Source organism: Abramis brama, assembly GCF_963993115.1.
Source record: "Abramis brama genome assembly, chromosome: 12".
In the NCBI taxonomy this organism is placed as follows: Eukaryota; Metazoa; Chordata; class Actinopteri; order Cypriniformes; family Leuciscidae; genus Abramis; species Abramis brama.
The window spans coordinates 18718597-18736417 of NC_139974.1; the positions used below are offsets into that span (position 1 = coordinate 18718597).

At 38.7% G+C, this 17821-nt stretch overlaps 1 protein-coding gene across 1 annotated transcript in view; it reads right to left on the minus strand.

Moving 5' to 3' along the window:
* The window catches only part of LOC311093859 (oxysterol-binding protein-related protein 7-like), a 156534-nt gene that overhangs the window by 132323 nt on the left and 6390 nt on the right, over positions 1-17821 (minus strand). The window contains exons 6-10 of the mRNA XM_084131482.1: positions 16055-16225; positions 15333-15468; positions 6509-6627; positions 6269-6355; positions 4651-4801 (exon numbers count right to left, since the gene is read on the minus strand). Of these exons, the coding sequence (XP_083987608.1) occupies positions 4651-4801; positions 6269-6355; positions 6509-6627; positions 15333-15468; positions 16055-16225 (664 nt within the window). The remainder of the gene's footprint in view (positions 1-4650; positions 4802-6268; positions 6356-6508; positions 6628-15332; positions 15469-16054; positions 16226-17821) is intronic.

Here is a 17821-nt window from a genome sequence, read left to right on the forward strand (position 1 = left end):
AGAATCCAACTACTAACATGGCCAAGACCAAAGAGCTGTCCAAAGACACTAGAGACAAAATTGTACACCTCCACAAGGCTGGAAAGGGCTACGGGGAAGCCCTTGCCAAGCAGCTTGGTGAAAAAAGGTCCACTGTTGGAGCAATCATTAGAAAATGGAAGAAGCTAAACATGACTGTCAATCTCCCTCGGACTGGGGCTCCATGCAAGATCTCACCTCGTGGGGTCTCAATGATCCTAAGAAATCATAGAAATCATGAGAAATCAGCCCAGAACTACACGGGAGGAGCTGGTCAATGACCTGAAAAGAGCTGGGACCACCGTTTCCAAGGTTACTGTTGGTAATACACTAAGACGTCATGGTTTGAAATCATGCATGGCACGGAAGGTTCCCCTGCTTAAACCAGCACATGTCAAGGCCCGTCTTAAGTTTGCCAATGACCATTTGGATGATCCAGAGGAGTCATGGGAGAAAGTCATGTAGTCAGATGAGACCAAAATAGAACTTTTTGGTCATAATTCCACTAAACGTGTTTGGAGGAAGAAGAATGATGAGTACCATCCCAAGAACACCATCCCTACTGTGAAGCATGGGGGTGGTAGCATCATGCTTTGGGGGTGTTTTTCTGCACATGGGACAGGGCGACTGCACTGTATTAAGGAGAGGATGACCGGGGCCATGTATTGCGAGATTTTGGGGAACAACCTCCTTCCCTCAGTTAGACCATTGAAGATGGGTCGAGGCTGGGTCTTCCAACATGACAATGACCCGAAGCACACAGCCAGGATAACCAAGGAGTGGGCTCTGTAAGAAGCATATCAAGGTTCTGGCGTGGCCTAGCCAGTCTCCAGACCTAAACCCAATAGAGAATCTTTGGAGGGAGCTCAAACTCCGTGTTTCTCAGCGACAGCCCAGAAACCTGACTGATCTAGAGAAGATCTGTGTGGAGGAGTGGGCCAAAATCCCTCCTGCAGTGTGTGCAAACCTGGTGAAAAACTACAGGAAACGTTTGACCTCTGTAATTGCAAACAAAGGCTACTGTACCAAATATTAACATTGATTTTCTCAGGTGTTCAAATACTTATTTGCAGCTGTATCATACAAATAAATAGTTAAAAAATCATACATTGTGATTTCTGGATTTTTTTTTTTTTGATTATGTCTCTCACAGTGGACATGCACCTACGATGACAATTTCAGACCCCTCCATGATTTCTAAGTGGGAGAACTTGCAAAATAGCAGGGTGTTCAAATACTTATTTTCCTCACTGTATCTCTCGATTCATGCAATTCATCTCTCGATTCGATTCAGTTAGTTCATGTGTTTATGGTCAAATTATAAAGTCAAATTATTGTAATATTCTACTGGGTGGTTGCCCTGCACACTTAAGTTCAGTTGGTCCACGCAGCACCTAGAGTTCTTACTAGAACCAGGAAGTATGATCATATTAGCCCAGTTGTGTCAACACTGCATTGGCTCCCTATTAAACATTGTATACATTTTAAAATATTGCTGATTACTTACAAAGCGCTAAATGGTTTAGCTCCCCAGTACTTGAGCGAGCTCTTAATGCATTATAATCCTTCACGTCCATTGCAATCTCGAAATTCTGGCCAGTTGATAATACCTAGAATATCAGATCAACTACAGGAATCTACTTTTCCTATTTAGCACCTAAACTTTGGAATAGTCTCCCTAGCATTGTTCGAGAAGCAGACACACTATCAGTTTAAATCTAGATTAAAAACATCTCTTTAACCTGGCATACAATTAAAATAGTATACATTTATATTATTCAAATCAGTTAAATGATTGTTAGGCTGCATAAACTAGGTCAGTCGGAACCGAGAACACTTCCTATAACACCTGATGTACTCGTTACATCATAAGAAGAATGGCATCTACGCTAAAGTTAGTCTTTCTGTTTATTCAGAGGTTTACTGTAGTCAGCCGGATCCAGGGCCATATCCAGATCAGATGGTGGACCTGCTCCTAGACACGACCAAAACGCATGATGTAGTCAGCCGGATCCGGGCTGTATCCAGATCAGATGGAGGACCTGCGCCTAGACACGACCACAACGCATCGCTGAAGTGTCAGCAGAGATTGTCTCAACTAGACTCTCCCTTGTGAAGGCCTCATTGACACGACAGCCATCGGCACTGATGGAGAACTGGCCCCCCGTTTTTTTTCCTCCATTCGGTCACCTGATTTTTGGTTCACAGTTTTGGTTCCTTGCCACGGTTGCCTATGTCCAGTGGTTAAAGTGGGATTTGGCAGGTGGGGGAACCCTCAAATTATGTGTAGGTACAACAGGAAAAAATGAATCACAGTGGGACAACATATTGAGTATCGAGGTATAGCAATACTTTTTGGGACAAGAGTGTCACTGTGGCACCAAGTATAACAATACTTATTTACTTGATATTTTAATGGTTTTATTTTGGTCCATCTACACTGATATGATGACGATAGCATGTTAAAATAGCTGAACACCACAATATGGAACACAACCTTGTTTTTCATATTGTAAATTCATACATAAAAATGGGAAGTCCAAAACTACAAATTTAATACACCAAAATGGCTGAAGACAACTATAACAGAAATAATTCACAACCACAATTATGGAAATTTGGCATTAGCCTACTTCACCTTCGACTTAACTCCACTGCCACTCTGGCTAGAACAGCAACTGTCAGGGGTGGACTGGGGCAAAAATTGAGCCCTGGCATTGAGCCACACCAGCCCACATTACCCCCACAGCCCCACAGCCCCACAGCCATGGGCATTCAAATGTGCGGTAGTTAGGGGGGGTTTGGGGCATGCTCCCATGAGAAAATTTGGATTTCTCTGACCTACATGTGGAATTTAAGACTTTTGAAGGCCAAAAAAAAAAAAGGATAATAAATAGCTTTAAAACCATGTCAGTGGGCATTAGATTATTTGTCAATACCTGCTCTCTCCTCATGTTCATCTTTCTTTTTCTCTCAGTCTCCTTATCCTGCCCTATTTCTTGCCCTCCTAAAGCCTATGACTAGCTAAGTTTCCATCCACTTGTCAATCGAATTATCTGAAGTTCGGTAAAAAAAACTCACGCGAATAAAGCTGGTGAAAGTGTGTTTCCATCCAACGGCTTTAAAGCGAATAAAAACCTGTGCGTAATGACGTCACATGCTGTTTTGCGATCAAATTGGTATATCGAATTGATTTGAGACATTTGAAGGTGTTTCCATTCATTTTCGCACTGAATCGCACAACATTCAAGCAAACATTTGCGAACAAAGTTTTGCTAGACAAAATGGATTTATTTGCAATAACGTTTCCATCAGCGTTTATCGCATAAGCCGTATATCGATCAAGATAAAATCCGATGAGACCGAACGCATTTCATTTGAGTCGATATTCAATCGAATTTTACTGTTTCCATAAGGCATTTTTCATTCGATATCACTTAATTCGGACAAAAACGTGTGGATGGAAACATAGCTACTGATAGTCTTTTCATTTTCGTCTGTGTCAGTGAAAAAAGTAAACATAGGCTCAACTGATATTTATATATTTTATGAATCATTTCTTTAGAGAAGTTAATTTACTCAAGGCTACCAGGTCAGTACTGCCAATAGGAACCTTCTACAAGCTTTGGAATTTGAAAATGTTTGTTTTTAAATGTTTAAAGTAATAAATAATACAAGTTATAGGCTACGTTTACCGCAGTTGGTGAAATTGTCAGACGATCCCTTAGACATCATGCGCTGTGGAAACGCGTCAAAGCATTCTCAGGTATAAATATGCAGCATTAACCCAAGTAGGTGATTTTTGAATTAATATTTCATGTCGATATACCATGGTTACATAATGTTAAAAACGAATCCTGCTATTGATTTCTTTGTTAGACTGCCGACCCTATGGAACAGTGGCAAGGGAATTACAACAAAAATGAACCATCACTGAACTTAAGCTGGACTATGACAGTATTTTTCTACTAAATCTGCTGTACAGCAGAAACAAACTTTGTTGCATTATTTTCCAGTTATCACTGTAAAGCTGCTTTGAAACAATCTGTATTGTAAAAAAGCACAATAAAAATAAAGGTGACTTTTTTTAATGCAGCTGCAAAAGAGTGTAGAGCAATTTTACATCTTTAGAGTTTACATCTCGCAATTTTTATTTATTTATTTATTTATTTAAATTTTTTTAGATTATCCCAACAATAATGTCAAGACTCAAGTAACCATGTTAATTTTGGAACCTGGTCTATGAAAAAAAAAATGTTTGCCATAAAAATTAATTACTAAATTACAAACAAATACATTACATTAATTAAACAGTTTTTTTAATTTTATTTTTTATTTTTAGGAATTGCACTTTAAAAGTAGCTGAATTATTACTTCTACTCAAGTATGTTTTAAGAATTGCTAGACAAACTCACAATTCTGCCTTTTTTCCCCATAGCAATTGCAAGTTTGTATCTCGAAATTCAGAATTTTTCCCCTCAGAATTGAGAGTTCATATTTCAATTCTTCTAAAAAAATTAATAAATAAAAAATAAAAATTGCGAGATGTAAACTCTAAAGATGTAAAATTGCTCTACACTCTTTTGCAGCTGCATTTAAAATTGTAGTGACAGAAGGAATTAAACAAGGTACCTCTTTCACACAAGCCACAAATGTCCATCTGTAGTTGCTTTCCCTCCAGTGAGGAGACCTCAGGTGTGGATAGCTGGGAGTAAACGTAATCTGGGATGGACTGAAGGGAAGCAGCCAAACCACCTGATGTGCCCAAATGGCTTGAAGATAACTGCTCCAAATGTCAGAGATGGAAATAGAATTATTGTCAGGAAACTGAAGTAGTAGTTGAGAGCATACAGAGGGCAAGAGATAAAGCCTAATTGTGCATTTCATTTAACCATGCTTATGTATGCATTCGTGTGTAAAAAGGTTTTCACACAGATATAAAGGCAACTTAAAGGGGAAAAACATTATTTTCACATACAGCTATGAAGATGTCAGTCATTCCTTATTAAGGTAGATACAGTAGATACTGGAATGACTGTCCAGGGTTTTGCAAACACTGGTAGCTTTAAAACATGCCTCATGCAGAGTTTGAGACAACTGCTTTCAGTTAGAGTAGTGCATACTTTCTGGGAATATTTACTACATTTCATACATACAACGGTAATGTAACGGCAATACTACCGTTAAAATATTATTGCACTTTCAGGATTTTGACCCTTGACTACTGCGATATTACCATAACACCGGTATAGCATGCAGCACTAGTATGGAGATGGTTTGGCTGTGTATTATGCCAATTACTAATAGTGGATACACTACCTCATTTAGAATAAGATGGACTCATTAGCAGTTCATTATAATGAGGGTAAGAACATGAAAATGAAAAAGAAAATTAGTTCTTTATTGATAAATGCAAGTAAAACAAAAGAGTTGATTTTAAATTATTCAGAGCTTGTAACAGAAATAATGTTATGTGATCAAACAGTTGAAATTGTGAAGACTTTTAAGTATTTGGGAACCATGATTGACTGTAAATTGAATTTTTCTGATAATGTGAATCTTATTTGTAAGAAAGCAAATCAAAGGCTATTCTTGCTAAGGAAATTGAGAGATTTTTCTGTAAGTCAGGTTGTTGTGAAAAGAGTTTATATAAGTTTAATTAAGAGTGTTTTAGGGTATAATATAACTGTGTGGTTTGGACAAGTTACATCTGTGAATAAAGTAAAATTAGACAGAATTGCAAGAGTAGCAGGAAAAATTATAGGATCTAAGCAAAAATCAGTCGCAGTTATATCAAATTGCAGTTCAGAGAAAAGCTTTGACTATAGCAATAGACACAACACACCCCTTGAATCATGTTTTTGAATTATTGCCATCACGTCATCGCTAAAGAACACCAAAAGCGACCAAAGCAATATATAAACAAACTTTTGTACCAAATGCAATAAGTCTTTTGAATAAGAGGAAGGAAATGTGAATATTTTAATCTTGATGTATATTGTGTATTGTTAATTGTTTTGTGATTGTTTGGCGAGACCAAAGACCAATTTTCAGTTAAGGCTGAACAAAGTACTACTAACAGATTTACAAGCATAAGCACCTGTAGTGAATGACAAAATTGTGAGACTTTTAGGCACACATGTATAAAAACACTTCTATGCATTAATAGTGAATGAGACCCACTGTAAGAACATCCAACGATAAATGTTTATAAAACCACAAACAAAGAACATAATCGTGATGAACTTACAAAGTCAAGCGATTCAACTCGTGAAAGTGTTCGGGAGTGACCCCAGAGCTTTCCAGACTTCTTTTTGGGTTTCTCAAGACTAAGATTCTGGAAAACAATTACCATGTTTACCTCTTCATTATTTAATACTGCAACTGTCATCAAATGATCACCACTTTTAATTTTACATTTGCTTTGTGTTGGCTGGCTGTGGCAAAAAGATAGCAGACACATTCTGTGTCAGCACAAAAGCAGACTCACCTGCATGCTGATGCGACGTTCCAGGTCGGTGCTTGTGATGGGTAGGCCACCTTCATGCCAGTGAAGTTTTTGGATTAAACTCGAGAGCTCAGCCAAATCCAGCTTACATCTGGCAAGTTCTGTGCATGAGAGGGTGAATGTTTGAGGAAGTGACAAACTTATATTCTGAAGCACTTGGATTCAAAAGCTGTCTCTACCTCATTGAATTTTCTAGCAATAAACATCAACAAAAAAAAGACAGAACTATGTGTAAGGCGGGGAAGCACGTGACCTGTGAGCCTGATGGCAGCATAGTGTTCTGAGTCCGCCGACCCTACTCATTTTCATTTATATATCCAAGTTTTTTTGCCAATTGCTCGACACTTTGGTTTATGTTTTGACTTTGGGCATCGACAGGATGTCATCTCGTCAAGGAAAAGCGGCCAGTAAAGCGCAGCGTGATCAAGCGCACGAGGCAGAAAAAATGGAGGATTCGCTAGCTGCCATGATCGCCTCAGCTATGGATAAACAGCAACAGTTTATTGAAGCGCAGTTTAAAACGTTGCAAGACAGGCTGGATAATATTCAGTCGGAGCTTTCCAACTGCTCTAAGGGGGTTAGAGAACTGCGTGATCGATATTCCAGTTTGAACAGCCGAGTCGGCAAAGTGGAGAAAAATCACAACAAATCTGCCGCCAGATTGACGACCTTGGAGGAAAAGATGGCTGATTTGGAAGACCGGAGCCGCAGGGATAACGTTCGTATTATGAATCTCCCGGAAGGCGTGGAAACCACAAATCTCACGACATATATCTCGGGATCTCTACCGGTATGGTTCCCTTCGCTGACCGATGCTAAACCGGAGATCATGAGAGTTCATCGCATCGGCCCACCCAACAACTCTGGCAGGCCTCGTACGGTCATTATGAAGATGCTACGTTATACCGATCGTGACTCAATTCTCCGAGCATCTAGAAAATCTCCAATCAAGGTGGAGGGGAAAGACGTCAGATTTGCCGCAGACTATAGTGCGTTCACTATGAACCGGCGCCGTTCCTTCATGGAGGTAACCAACAAGTCTCAGAAAATGGGCTTTCAGACCTTTTTGATGTACCCCGCACAGCTGAAGTTAACGCGAGGCTCGACTCAGCACATCTTTAAGTCCCCTTTGGAGGTTGAGGACTTTTTGAATGGTTTGGCCACACAGGAGAATGAGGAAGGGTGAAATTACATTACTTTATACTACACTAGTGGTTTTCCTCCTTCTGCTTTTGTTTGTTCTTTCAGATTGATTGTCTAGCGTAAATTGAATGTCACAATCGGTCCCTTAGGATAAACACATCTGTTAATTTCTTTCACTTAATAATGGGTGGGGTGCGGGGGACGTTGTGTCTGCCGCCTTCCTCGGGGTCACGTTGTTCATAAGGTGGTTAATGTTTCACTAGTTTTTCTTTTTCTTTTTCTATGTTTTTTTATTATTACTTTTCCTTTTTATTAGATGTTCTGTTAGAGGTTTATTTGCTTTATTTGGGGATTTTGGGTGTTCTTATGGGTTGTGGCGACCAGGGTGGGTGGGAATTTCTCCCTTTAAAGAGTATATATGTCTGTGATGCATTCTCTTTTTTTTTTTCTATATTCAGGTAATTGTTTTCTTGGTCTCTTTTATAGCTAATTTATGGCTACAGAAACACTTCATATAGTCACCTGGAACGTAAATGGACTGAACGGTCCCATTAAACGTACTGCATGTCTGGATTACTTGCATAGGCAACATGTTGATTTGGCATTTATCCAGGAATCACATTTAAGAAAGTCAGATGTTCAGAGGTTTTCTAACAAATTTTATTTTGTAGCCGCCTCGTCTTCATTGGATAGTAAATCGAGGGGAACTCTGGTCGTGTTAAAACGAAAGCTTTCTTTTAATATTCTAGAAAGATATAGCTGTGAAGAAGGCAGAGGCAGTTTTCATACATTAAAACAGTTATCGCGGGTAAGAATTTTGCATTTATTTCAATTTATGCTCCTCCTCATTTTGACCCCAATTTTTTTTCTGCCCTCACTACAACATTACTGCGCATTCAAGATTGTTTTCTTATCATAGGTGCAGATATGAACGCGGTGAATGATGTCTCTCTTGATCGTTCTTGTGCGCAGAATTATTCAGCGTCATCTTTATCATCTATTGAACTATGTAAATTTATGTCTGATTTTAGTCTAATTGATGTATATCGCATTTTTTATCCTACAAAAAGACAGTACACCTTCTACTCGGCCAGACATAAAAGTTATTCTAGATTGGATTATATTCTTATATCTCATGCTGCACACTCAGTAATACACAGTGTCAATATAAAGTCATGCCCTTTATCTGATCATAATGTGGTCTCAGCTAAAATTTCTCTTGTGTCTGCACCTACTAGAACATCACGTTGGCGTTTTAATACCACACTACTACAAAATAAAGATTTCTGTGCAATGCTCAAGAAAGAGTTGAGATGGTTTATAGAGATAAATACTGGTTCTTTGGGATGCTATTAAATGTGAACTAAGTCACTTTTTTACCTTAACTAAACAGCTTCGGAGTCATTGGAATGGTTATATTACTTATTTCGGGTTGAATGGTGGTCGTTTCGCACCCCCCTGGTGCCCGTGAGCGGAAAATCCACATTTGCAACTTTGAGCCGGCGGGCCGCCGGCCGCCGCGTCAGGAAGTATCGCGTGATATCAGGTCTCGCGATGTAAACAATTGCTTTACGGCCAAAAGAAATCTGCTAAAATGCTGTCATTATTGCGCTCCCTCACGCTGTTCGAACCCGAATGAAGAAGACGTTTTAAAGAATGTCCCATCTGCTTTGATGTCGTTGATCTACTAGCCTGTCTGAGAATCGCCAACGAGTTTTTACAACAGTGTTGTCAATATCTATTCCGAAGCTGTGGGGGGAGCTCTAAAGAGAAACCTGCGAGCAAAAAGCGAGAATACAGCGAAGAAATCCCGAAACTACTGAGCCCTGCTTTAAGGGTTGCATCCGGTCGTCTTCTATTTCTTTTGCATCCCAATTAAATAAATCGAGATTGAAGGAAATAAGCACTCTCGAATCAAAACTAAATAGGCTGGAGAATTGTCAGCAAATTTGTCACACTGAGGATGTTCAGAATGAAATAAAAGTGATGCGTACAGAACTTAACTCACGGTTACGGCATAGAGCGGAGTTTATAATGCACAAAGTTAGAAGAACTTATTATTTCAATGGCGCTAAGCCAAGTCACCTTTTAGCTCTTAAAGAATGGTGAAAAGTATTCAAATATTATGGCAATTCAATCTTCTAATGGTTTGATAAGTGAACCCAAAGGTATAAATCAAGAGTTTAAAGATTTTTATCAGAGTTTATACAGGCCGGATTTAGTTTTCAGTCAGACTTTGTGCGACAACTTTTTTCAAGATTTGACTCTTACATGTCTCTCTGAAGCAGAGGCCACATCTTTGGACTCTCCCATCTCATTGGATGAGTTAAAAGATGCTCTTGTACATATGAAGAGGGGTAAGTCTCCGGGATGGGATGGTATCCCACCTGAACTATACCTCTCTTTCTGGGATGAGCTGGGACAACCTTTGTTGAATATGATTCTTTATTCTATTCAAGTGGGTTCATTTAATAATAGTGCGAATATGGCCATTATTACTCTTTTACCAAAGCCTAATAAAGATTTGACTCAATGCGGGAATTATAGACCTTTGTCTCTTTTAAATTGTGATGTGAAACTGTTTGCCAAAGTTTTGTCCTCTTGTTTAGATTTGCTCATGACTAAATTGGTGCATAACGATCAGACTGGTTTCATTAAATCTCGCCTTGCGGCCGATAATGTTCGCCGGTTATTGCATATTATACATGTAACCAGTGGTATAGACATACCGTGCGCAACTTTGTCTTTGGATGCTGAGAAGGCCTTTGACCGGCTTGAATGGCGTTACCTCTGGTCAGTTTTGGAGCACTTTGGTTTAGGCAGAAATTATATTAATATGATTAAAGTACTATATGCCAACCCTTCTGCTGTGGTTATGACAGGGGGCATCACCTCTCCAAAGTTTTCTATATTACGTGGGACTCGTCAGGGATGGCCTCTCTCACCACTCTTGTTTGCACTCTCTCTTGAGCCTCTTGCACAGAAAATTCGTCAGCATTCCTTGGTTAGCCCTATAATTTTTAGTAACACTTCTCATAGAATTTCGTTATATGCAGACGACATTATTTTATATGTTAGTGATACAGCTGAGTCTATTCATCATATTTTGTCAGTATTTAATAGTTTTAGCCAATTTTCTGGGTATAAGATTAATTGGAACAAATCTTCATTGATGCATTTAAATAATTCATCTTCTAATTCTGTTTTACCATCTTTTATACCAATATTAACCAGCTTTAGATATTTGGGTGTGGACATATATCCATCTCTGCACACAATAGCTCTAAAAAATTTCCAGGGTATATATAATCGTGTAGAGATGGACCTGACTCGTTGGTCATCGCTTCCTCTATCTTTACAAGCTCGGATTTCTATCATCAAAATGGATATTTTGCCTCGCATTATTTTTTTTTCTGCTATGATACCTCTGTCACCACCTTTAGATTTCTGGTCTAAATTGCAAAAATTAGTTTCTAAGTTCATATGGAACGGTAAGGCCCCCCGTATAAAGTATTTAACACTGCAGCGTTGCAAGGATGCCGGCGGACTTGCATTACCTGACTTTAGGCTTTATCATTGGGCTTTTACATTACGCCCTCTTACAGTATGGTTGAATCCTGGTTCTGTTGTATCTTGGCAACCGATTGAATTTAATCTGGCTTTACCTTATAGACTACAGGATTTGATTTATTGTAACATTCCGTTAAAGAGTGCGAAGCAGCATTTTGGCCCAATAATAGCTTATCTTCTTTCTACCTGGCAGGCGGCTTCAAAGTTCACCCGCGATGACCATAAATGGCATTCAAATTCTCCATTATTTCGTAACCATAATCTTTTATCGGGCAATAAACCTTTTGTTTTCTCAGACTGGAGTGATAGAGGGATTAATGTTTTGGCTGATATTTGGGGGGACAATGGTTTACACATGTTTAATGATCTACGTGCAGAATATAAATTACCAGGCACTTCATTTTTCTTTTATTTGCGCCTGAGATCTGCCATGCGTGCATATGGGGTTCCTTGGGCTCTAGTATTCACTGTCTTACTTTGCATAAGTTGCTTACTTCATATGGTAACACAAGAGGGATGGTTTCGTCATTGTATTTGTTGTTTTTGGAGGCTTCTTATAAAAGGTTACCTGTGGTGGACATTTGGCACAGGGATATTTATGGGACTGATTCAGAGGACAGTATTGACATATGTTGGGACTCAATATGGTCTAACCTCAAACATGTCTCTAAAAATCCTAATCATCAATTGATTCATTTCAAGATGATTCATAGGATGTATCTCACTCCCAGGAAACGTCACTTAATGAAGCTTTCCACCTCTCCTAAATGTGACTTGTGCTCTACTGGGTGCATAGGGTCATATATGCACATGTTTTGGGATTGCCCTGAGGTCAGTGAGTTTTGGAGACGGGTTACCACCACGCTGAAGGACATTTTGGAGTTGGAGATATCATGCTGTCCGAGACTCTTGCTTCTAAGTGATGATTCCTCTTATACTCTCTCTCTAACTCAGAAAAAGTTATTTTTTTGTGGGCTTACTGCTGCTAAGAAAATGCTTGCCTTGCGCTGGAAACCTCCACACTCTCTTGCGTGGACTCACTGGATGCACTCTTTCTTGGACATTGCGAACATGGAGCTCTCAGTGGCAAGACTACATGGAGCTTCTAAGAGGACTATTTCAGCATGGTTACATGCCATTTCCAAAATTAAGGAGCATCTTTAAGATCCTTATCTCATGTTCTAATTTTTTATTTATTGTATTTGGATTTTGATCTGCACTTTTTCTTAGACTATGTATACTCTGAATGTATCCTTGGGAGAGGGGGGTGGGGGGATATGGTCGCCTTGGGAATGTGGGAGGGGGGAAAAGAAAAGAGAAGTGTTCAGAATGATGTGCTTTTCGCTTCTGTACAATAATATTCTGTAACTCAAAAAAATTATCACAAAAAAAGAACTATGTGTAAGGCAGTGGTTCTAAACTGGGGGGGGGGGCACGTTATTTTTATTTATTTATCAATTATTTACTTGCCACATAAGTAAATAAATAAACAAAAATATTTTTATCATCTCAAGATGACACAGTACCGCTAGATGGCGAAATTGAATCAGAATTGAGCACTGCAGGGAGCCATGTAAAGATATACATGATTGATGCATGGTTCTGCACTAAACATGCACAAGTTTGTGAAAGGACTGCCAGTACCAGGTAAACGCAACTCGATGATGAATCAACTTCAAACGTCACAATTATTAAAACAAAGAAAATATGACGATGCATATCTCGCCTTGCGATTCACTAGTACAACGGTGGGTAGTGAAGTGAGACCACAGTCTTGTGTTCCTCAAAATATTTGCTTCTGACACTATGAAGCAGAACAAGCCAAAACAACACTTAGAGACTTCACATCATGAACACAAAAGGTTTGTTCCATTTGACCATAAGTGATTTGAGGAAGGATTTGTTTTTCTGCAAGCTTAGAACTAAGAGCCACTGCAGAAAAACTGATCAAAATCCTTGACACTTACTTGAAAGATGCCGATTTGAAATGTGAGGACTGTGTAAAGATCTGCACAGATGGGGCTCAGGCAATGGCTTAGTCAAGCGCATTTCCCACAATGTTCAGTGGACACAGTGAGGTGCTAACGTCTAAACAGATTAGTACTGACAGATATCACCACCATAAACTACATTAAAACAGGACCGGTCAAAGCATGGATTTTTGCACACTGCAAGGAAATGAGACCTGTTCACACAGTTGTTTTGTTTTACAGCGAGTCCAGTTGGCTGTTGTGTGGGACAATTTTTATCCAGGGTGTTTGAATTGTGTGATGAGATCAGAATCTTCTTGAGGAAGAGGGTTATGAACTTCAGAAGTTCAACAAATTTCTAATGGAACTTCCAAACCTCAGTAACACGTTTAAGAAATTCAAACTAATTCTGCAGTTGCAGGGCACCAACACACCTTCCACAGCTGGCAGTTAAAATGTACATGTGCACTGCAGAAGAGGAACAATAAAGTGGGTTATAGACTCTCTTACTGGGAGTTGTCAGTACGTTCGACTGAGGGACTGCACTTCTGAGACCGTAGTCAGCAGCACAGGAGCACCACAGGGGACAGTCTTGTTCACCCTGTACACCTCAGATTAAGCACAACTTGGAATTGTGTTGCATGCAGAAGTATTTTGATGCAATCGTGGGGTGTATAAAGAACGGAGATGAAGGGGAGTATAGGAACCCGATTGAGGACTTTGTGAGGTGGTGTAGCTTTAATCATCTACAGCTCAACACTACAAAAACTAAGGATTTGGTGGTCGACTTCCGGTAACTGAGGCCCCACCTGCAGCCTCTTCTCATCAAAGGCGTCTGTGTAGAGGTGGTCCAGACCTACAAATACCTAGGTCTGCAGCTGGACGACAGACTGAACTGGTCCAAGAACACAGTTGCTCTATACAGGAAGGGACAGAGTCAACCATTTCCTGAGAGGCTCAGTCCTTGTAGAAGCTACTGCAGGTGTTGTTTTACCAGACGGTCAACGCTAGCATCCTCTTCTATGTTGTGGTATGTTGGGGTAGCGGCATTAAGAAAAGGGACGCCACGTGGCTGGATATGCTTGTGAAGGCTGGTTCTGTGGTGGTTGTGAGGAACTTGACTCCTTAACATCTGTGGCAAAGAGGAGGACCCTTATCAAGTTTTTGTCCATCTTGGACAATGTCCATCCCCCACTGCACAACACCATCAGGCAGAAGAGCACCTTCAGCGACAGGATGATGTTTCTGTTCTGTTCCACAGAGAGACTGAGGAAGTCAACAATAAATTGACAAAGGAAATGTCCTGTTCCACAGACAGACTGAGGAAGTCAACAATAAATTGACAAAGTTCAACAATACATTTTTAACTTTGGTCAAATGATCAAGACCTACAAATACCTAGGTCTGCAGCTGGACGACAGACTGGACTGGTCTCTCAGGCGATACGGCTTTTTAATTCATCCCTGTGAGCAGGGCCTAATTTATTTATTTATGTATGTATATTGGGCTGCTTGTCTTTTTTGTTTGTTATTATTAATTGTTGCTACTGGAAACTTGAATTTCCATAGCAGATGAATGAAGTATCTATCTATCCATCCATCCATCCATCCATCCATCCATCCATCCATCCATCCATCTATCTATCTATCAGTTCACTGATGTAGAACAGATCATATTTCCAAGACATTAGTTGCATTTAGGATTGGAGTGGAAAAGGACTACCAAGGCAAGAGAGCCCTGGCCATACTTCTGGCCATACAATTTCTCTACAATAGGGGGTTCAGAGAGAAAAGGTTTGGGAACTACTTGTGTAAGGTAAATTAAGGGTCACAAGTAATGCCTAATTTATGTAATGGTGGAATGGTTGAGTTAAAAAAAACTTTCTGAATAAGGGATTATTTACATACTACTAGTCAAACGTTTGGACACATTTGACTAACTTTGATGAATGCTGAAATAGTTTTGATTTGATTTTTGTTCACTATATCATTTGCAAAGTACTGTAAAGAATGAGTCATAAAAAAGTGCGATTAGAAATGTCCAAAATCAGTTTTGTTTCTTCCGAACCTTTACTGATTTCCCATATACTCATGCTGAATTAAAAGGTATGGGGTGGTGAATACCTTGTTGACACAAGTCAACATCCTCTGTCTGTTTTAGCCAATCAGAAACTTTACTATTCCCTTGAGATGAAGAGGCTGATGGTGAACCCTGTGTCTCTGACCCAGACAATGATGCTGAGCTCTGATAATGTGGAATCTAGTGGAGAAAAAAAATACAACAGATCAATGGGGAAAAGCCAATACAGTAAAAACTTAAAAAAACTTAAAGAATACTGTTCCATCATTAATGAATAACTGCACAGGAACAAATGAGTAACGCATTATTGACATTCCAGTAACTACTATTAACTAACAAGAAACTCTAACAAATTAGTAAGTAATAGTGCTTAGTTTAATGTGGTAGTTCACTGTTCACTATTAGATAGTAGTTCTTAGTAGTCCTCTGGGAGGTATGAAAAAAAAAATTGTAGCTACTGATTAGCTAATAGTGAACTACCACATTCAACTGAGTGCTAATACTTAGTAATTTGTTAATCAGAATTTTGTGTTAGTTAATAGTTACTGGAGTGTTAATGCATTACTCATTTGTTCCTGTGTATTAATTAATTAATTAATTCATTCATTCATTCATTCATTCATTCATTCATTCAGGAACAGTATTCTAAAGTGTTACCAAAAATAGAACTTTAAAATAATGATAAAGTTAGATGCAAATATTGTCACTGAGAAAATTACTGGGAATGTCAAAAGCAATCATGTTTAACAAGAACCTAAATGCCTACCATCACTCTGTTTCTCTGTGCAAGACTCGCCATGGCAGGCAAAGTACTGCCGTTTCCTGTCGAGAGTGCTTGCAGGACCCCATGGTGCAGGTTTATAGCCTCATTCTTCTTGAAATGGCGGTGGGCAGTCAATTTGGTCAGCCAGATGTAAAAGATATCATCAGTCTTAGCCTGAAAGCAGAAGACAAGCCAATCCACCCACACCCAGTTACTGTACTGTTAGAGAGTTTTGGAACTCAAGCTCAAATTGGAGTCCAGTTTTAAGTCTTGTCACAAGGGTTTGAAATTAACACCATCAACCTGCCAAATGCAGGTAAAAATCAACTGTGTCAGGTGATGCTGTCAACTCAAAGACTACAACTTACTGCTCTTGACTGAATAACTTTTGTAGCTTTAATAATAATACATTTAATTCATACAGTGAAGACTACACAGTATTTAACTTTTACATTTGATTATAGTTTTTTTATTTCTAAAATAAAAATGAGTTCTGTTTATTCTTAAATATACATATTGTACCTGAAAAACATAATTAGTTTGATTCATATATTTGTAATATTGTATTTATTTTATTGTTTGTAATTTGCTTTGTTCTTGTTTTTAATAACTTAAATAAAACAAAAAAAATATTGTGAAATAAGATTTTGGTCATATCGCCCAACCCTAGTCCATACAGGACGAGAAACATCATTACAAGTCTTTAAAATTGTATAAACATTGTTTTCTATGAGTTTACTCACAACCGGCGGCACAACTCGTAGGCTGTTTAAAATCCTGTTGCGCCAACATAAACAAAGGTTTGGAAAAAGGTATGCCTAGGTTGGAAGATTGTGTGTATTGTGCATATTCAGTAATACGTTTTTGTGGCTTTAATAAAGTTTATGCTTCATAGAGAGAAATAGAATATAGATTGCTCTTTCTGTTCACATTGTATTTTCACCTACCTACCTTTCTCTAACACCTAAATACAAACTGATTGACCCCACTTTTTTTCATTCTTTCACTTCATTTCAGAAGTAAACTTTTGCCTGTTTAGTGATTATATTCACTGTTTTGGACTGAATCACATTCTGGACTTAAGAACTCAAGTACAGAATGTCAAGTGTGCCTTCGAGATGTCCGGTGTGTGACCAGTAAACAACACACCGCTGGAGCATCTCCGGTACAATGGTGAGGATACAAAAGGTCACTTTTTCAACCGATTCCCACTCCATGGTGTCTGATAAATGTTTTATATCCAAGACTTTTGCGCGCCATTATACAGATCCCAAAAGTGGACTTTGGCATCAAACACCATATTGCTTTCATTGAGAAACATTTGCTGTCAATTTACAAAGGGCAGGGGAATTTTATCATCATGGAATTATATACTGGGGTATAGTTTTATCATCAACATGTTTTTGAGCACAATTTTCGGTAACACTTTACAATAAGGTTCCTTTATTAAACATTAGTAAATGTATTAACTAACATGAACTAACAATGAGCAATACATTTACTACTGTTTTTGTTAATCTTTGTTAATGTTAGTTAATCAAAATAAAGCTGTTCATTGTTTGTTCATGTTAGTTCACAGTGCATTACCTAATGTTAACAAGATTTTAATAAAGTATTAGTAAATGTTGAAATTAACATTAACAAAGATGAACAAATGCTGTATAAGTGCAGTTCATTATTAGTTAATGTTAACTAATGTAGTTAACTAATGAACCTTATTGTAAAGTGTTACCCAATTTTCATTATCGAACGATTTTGGAATGAGAACGG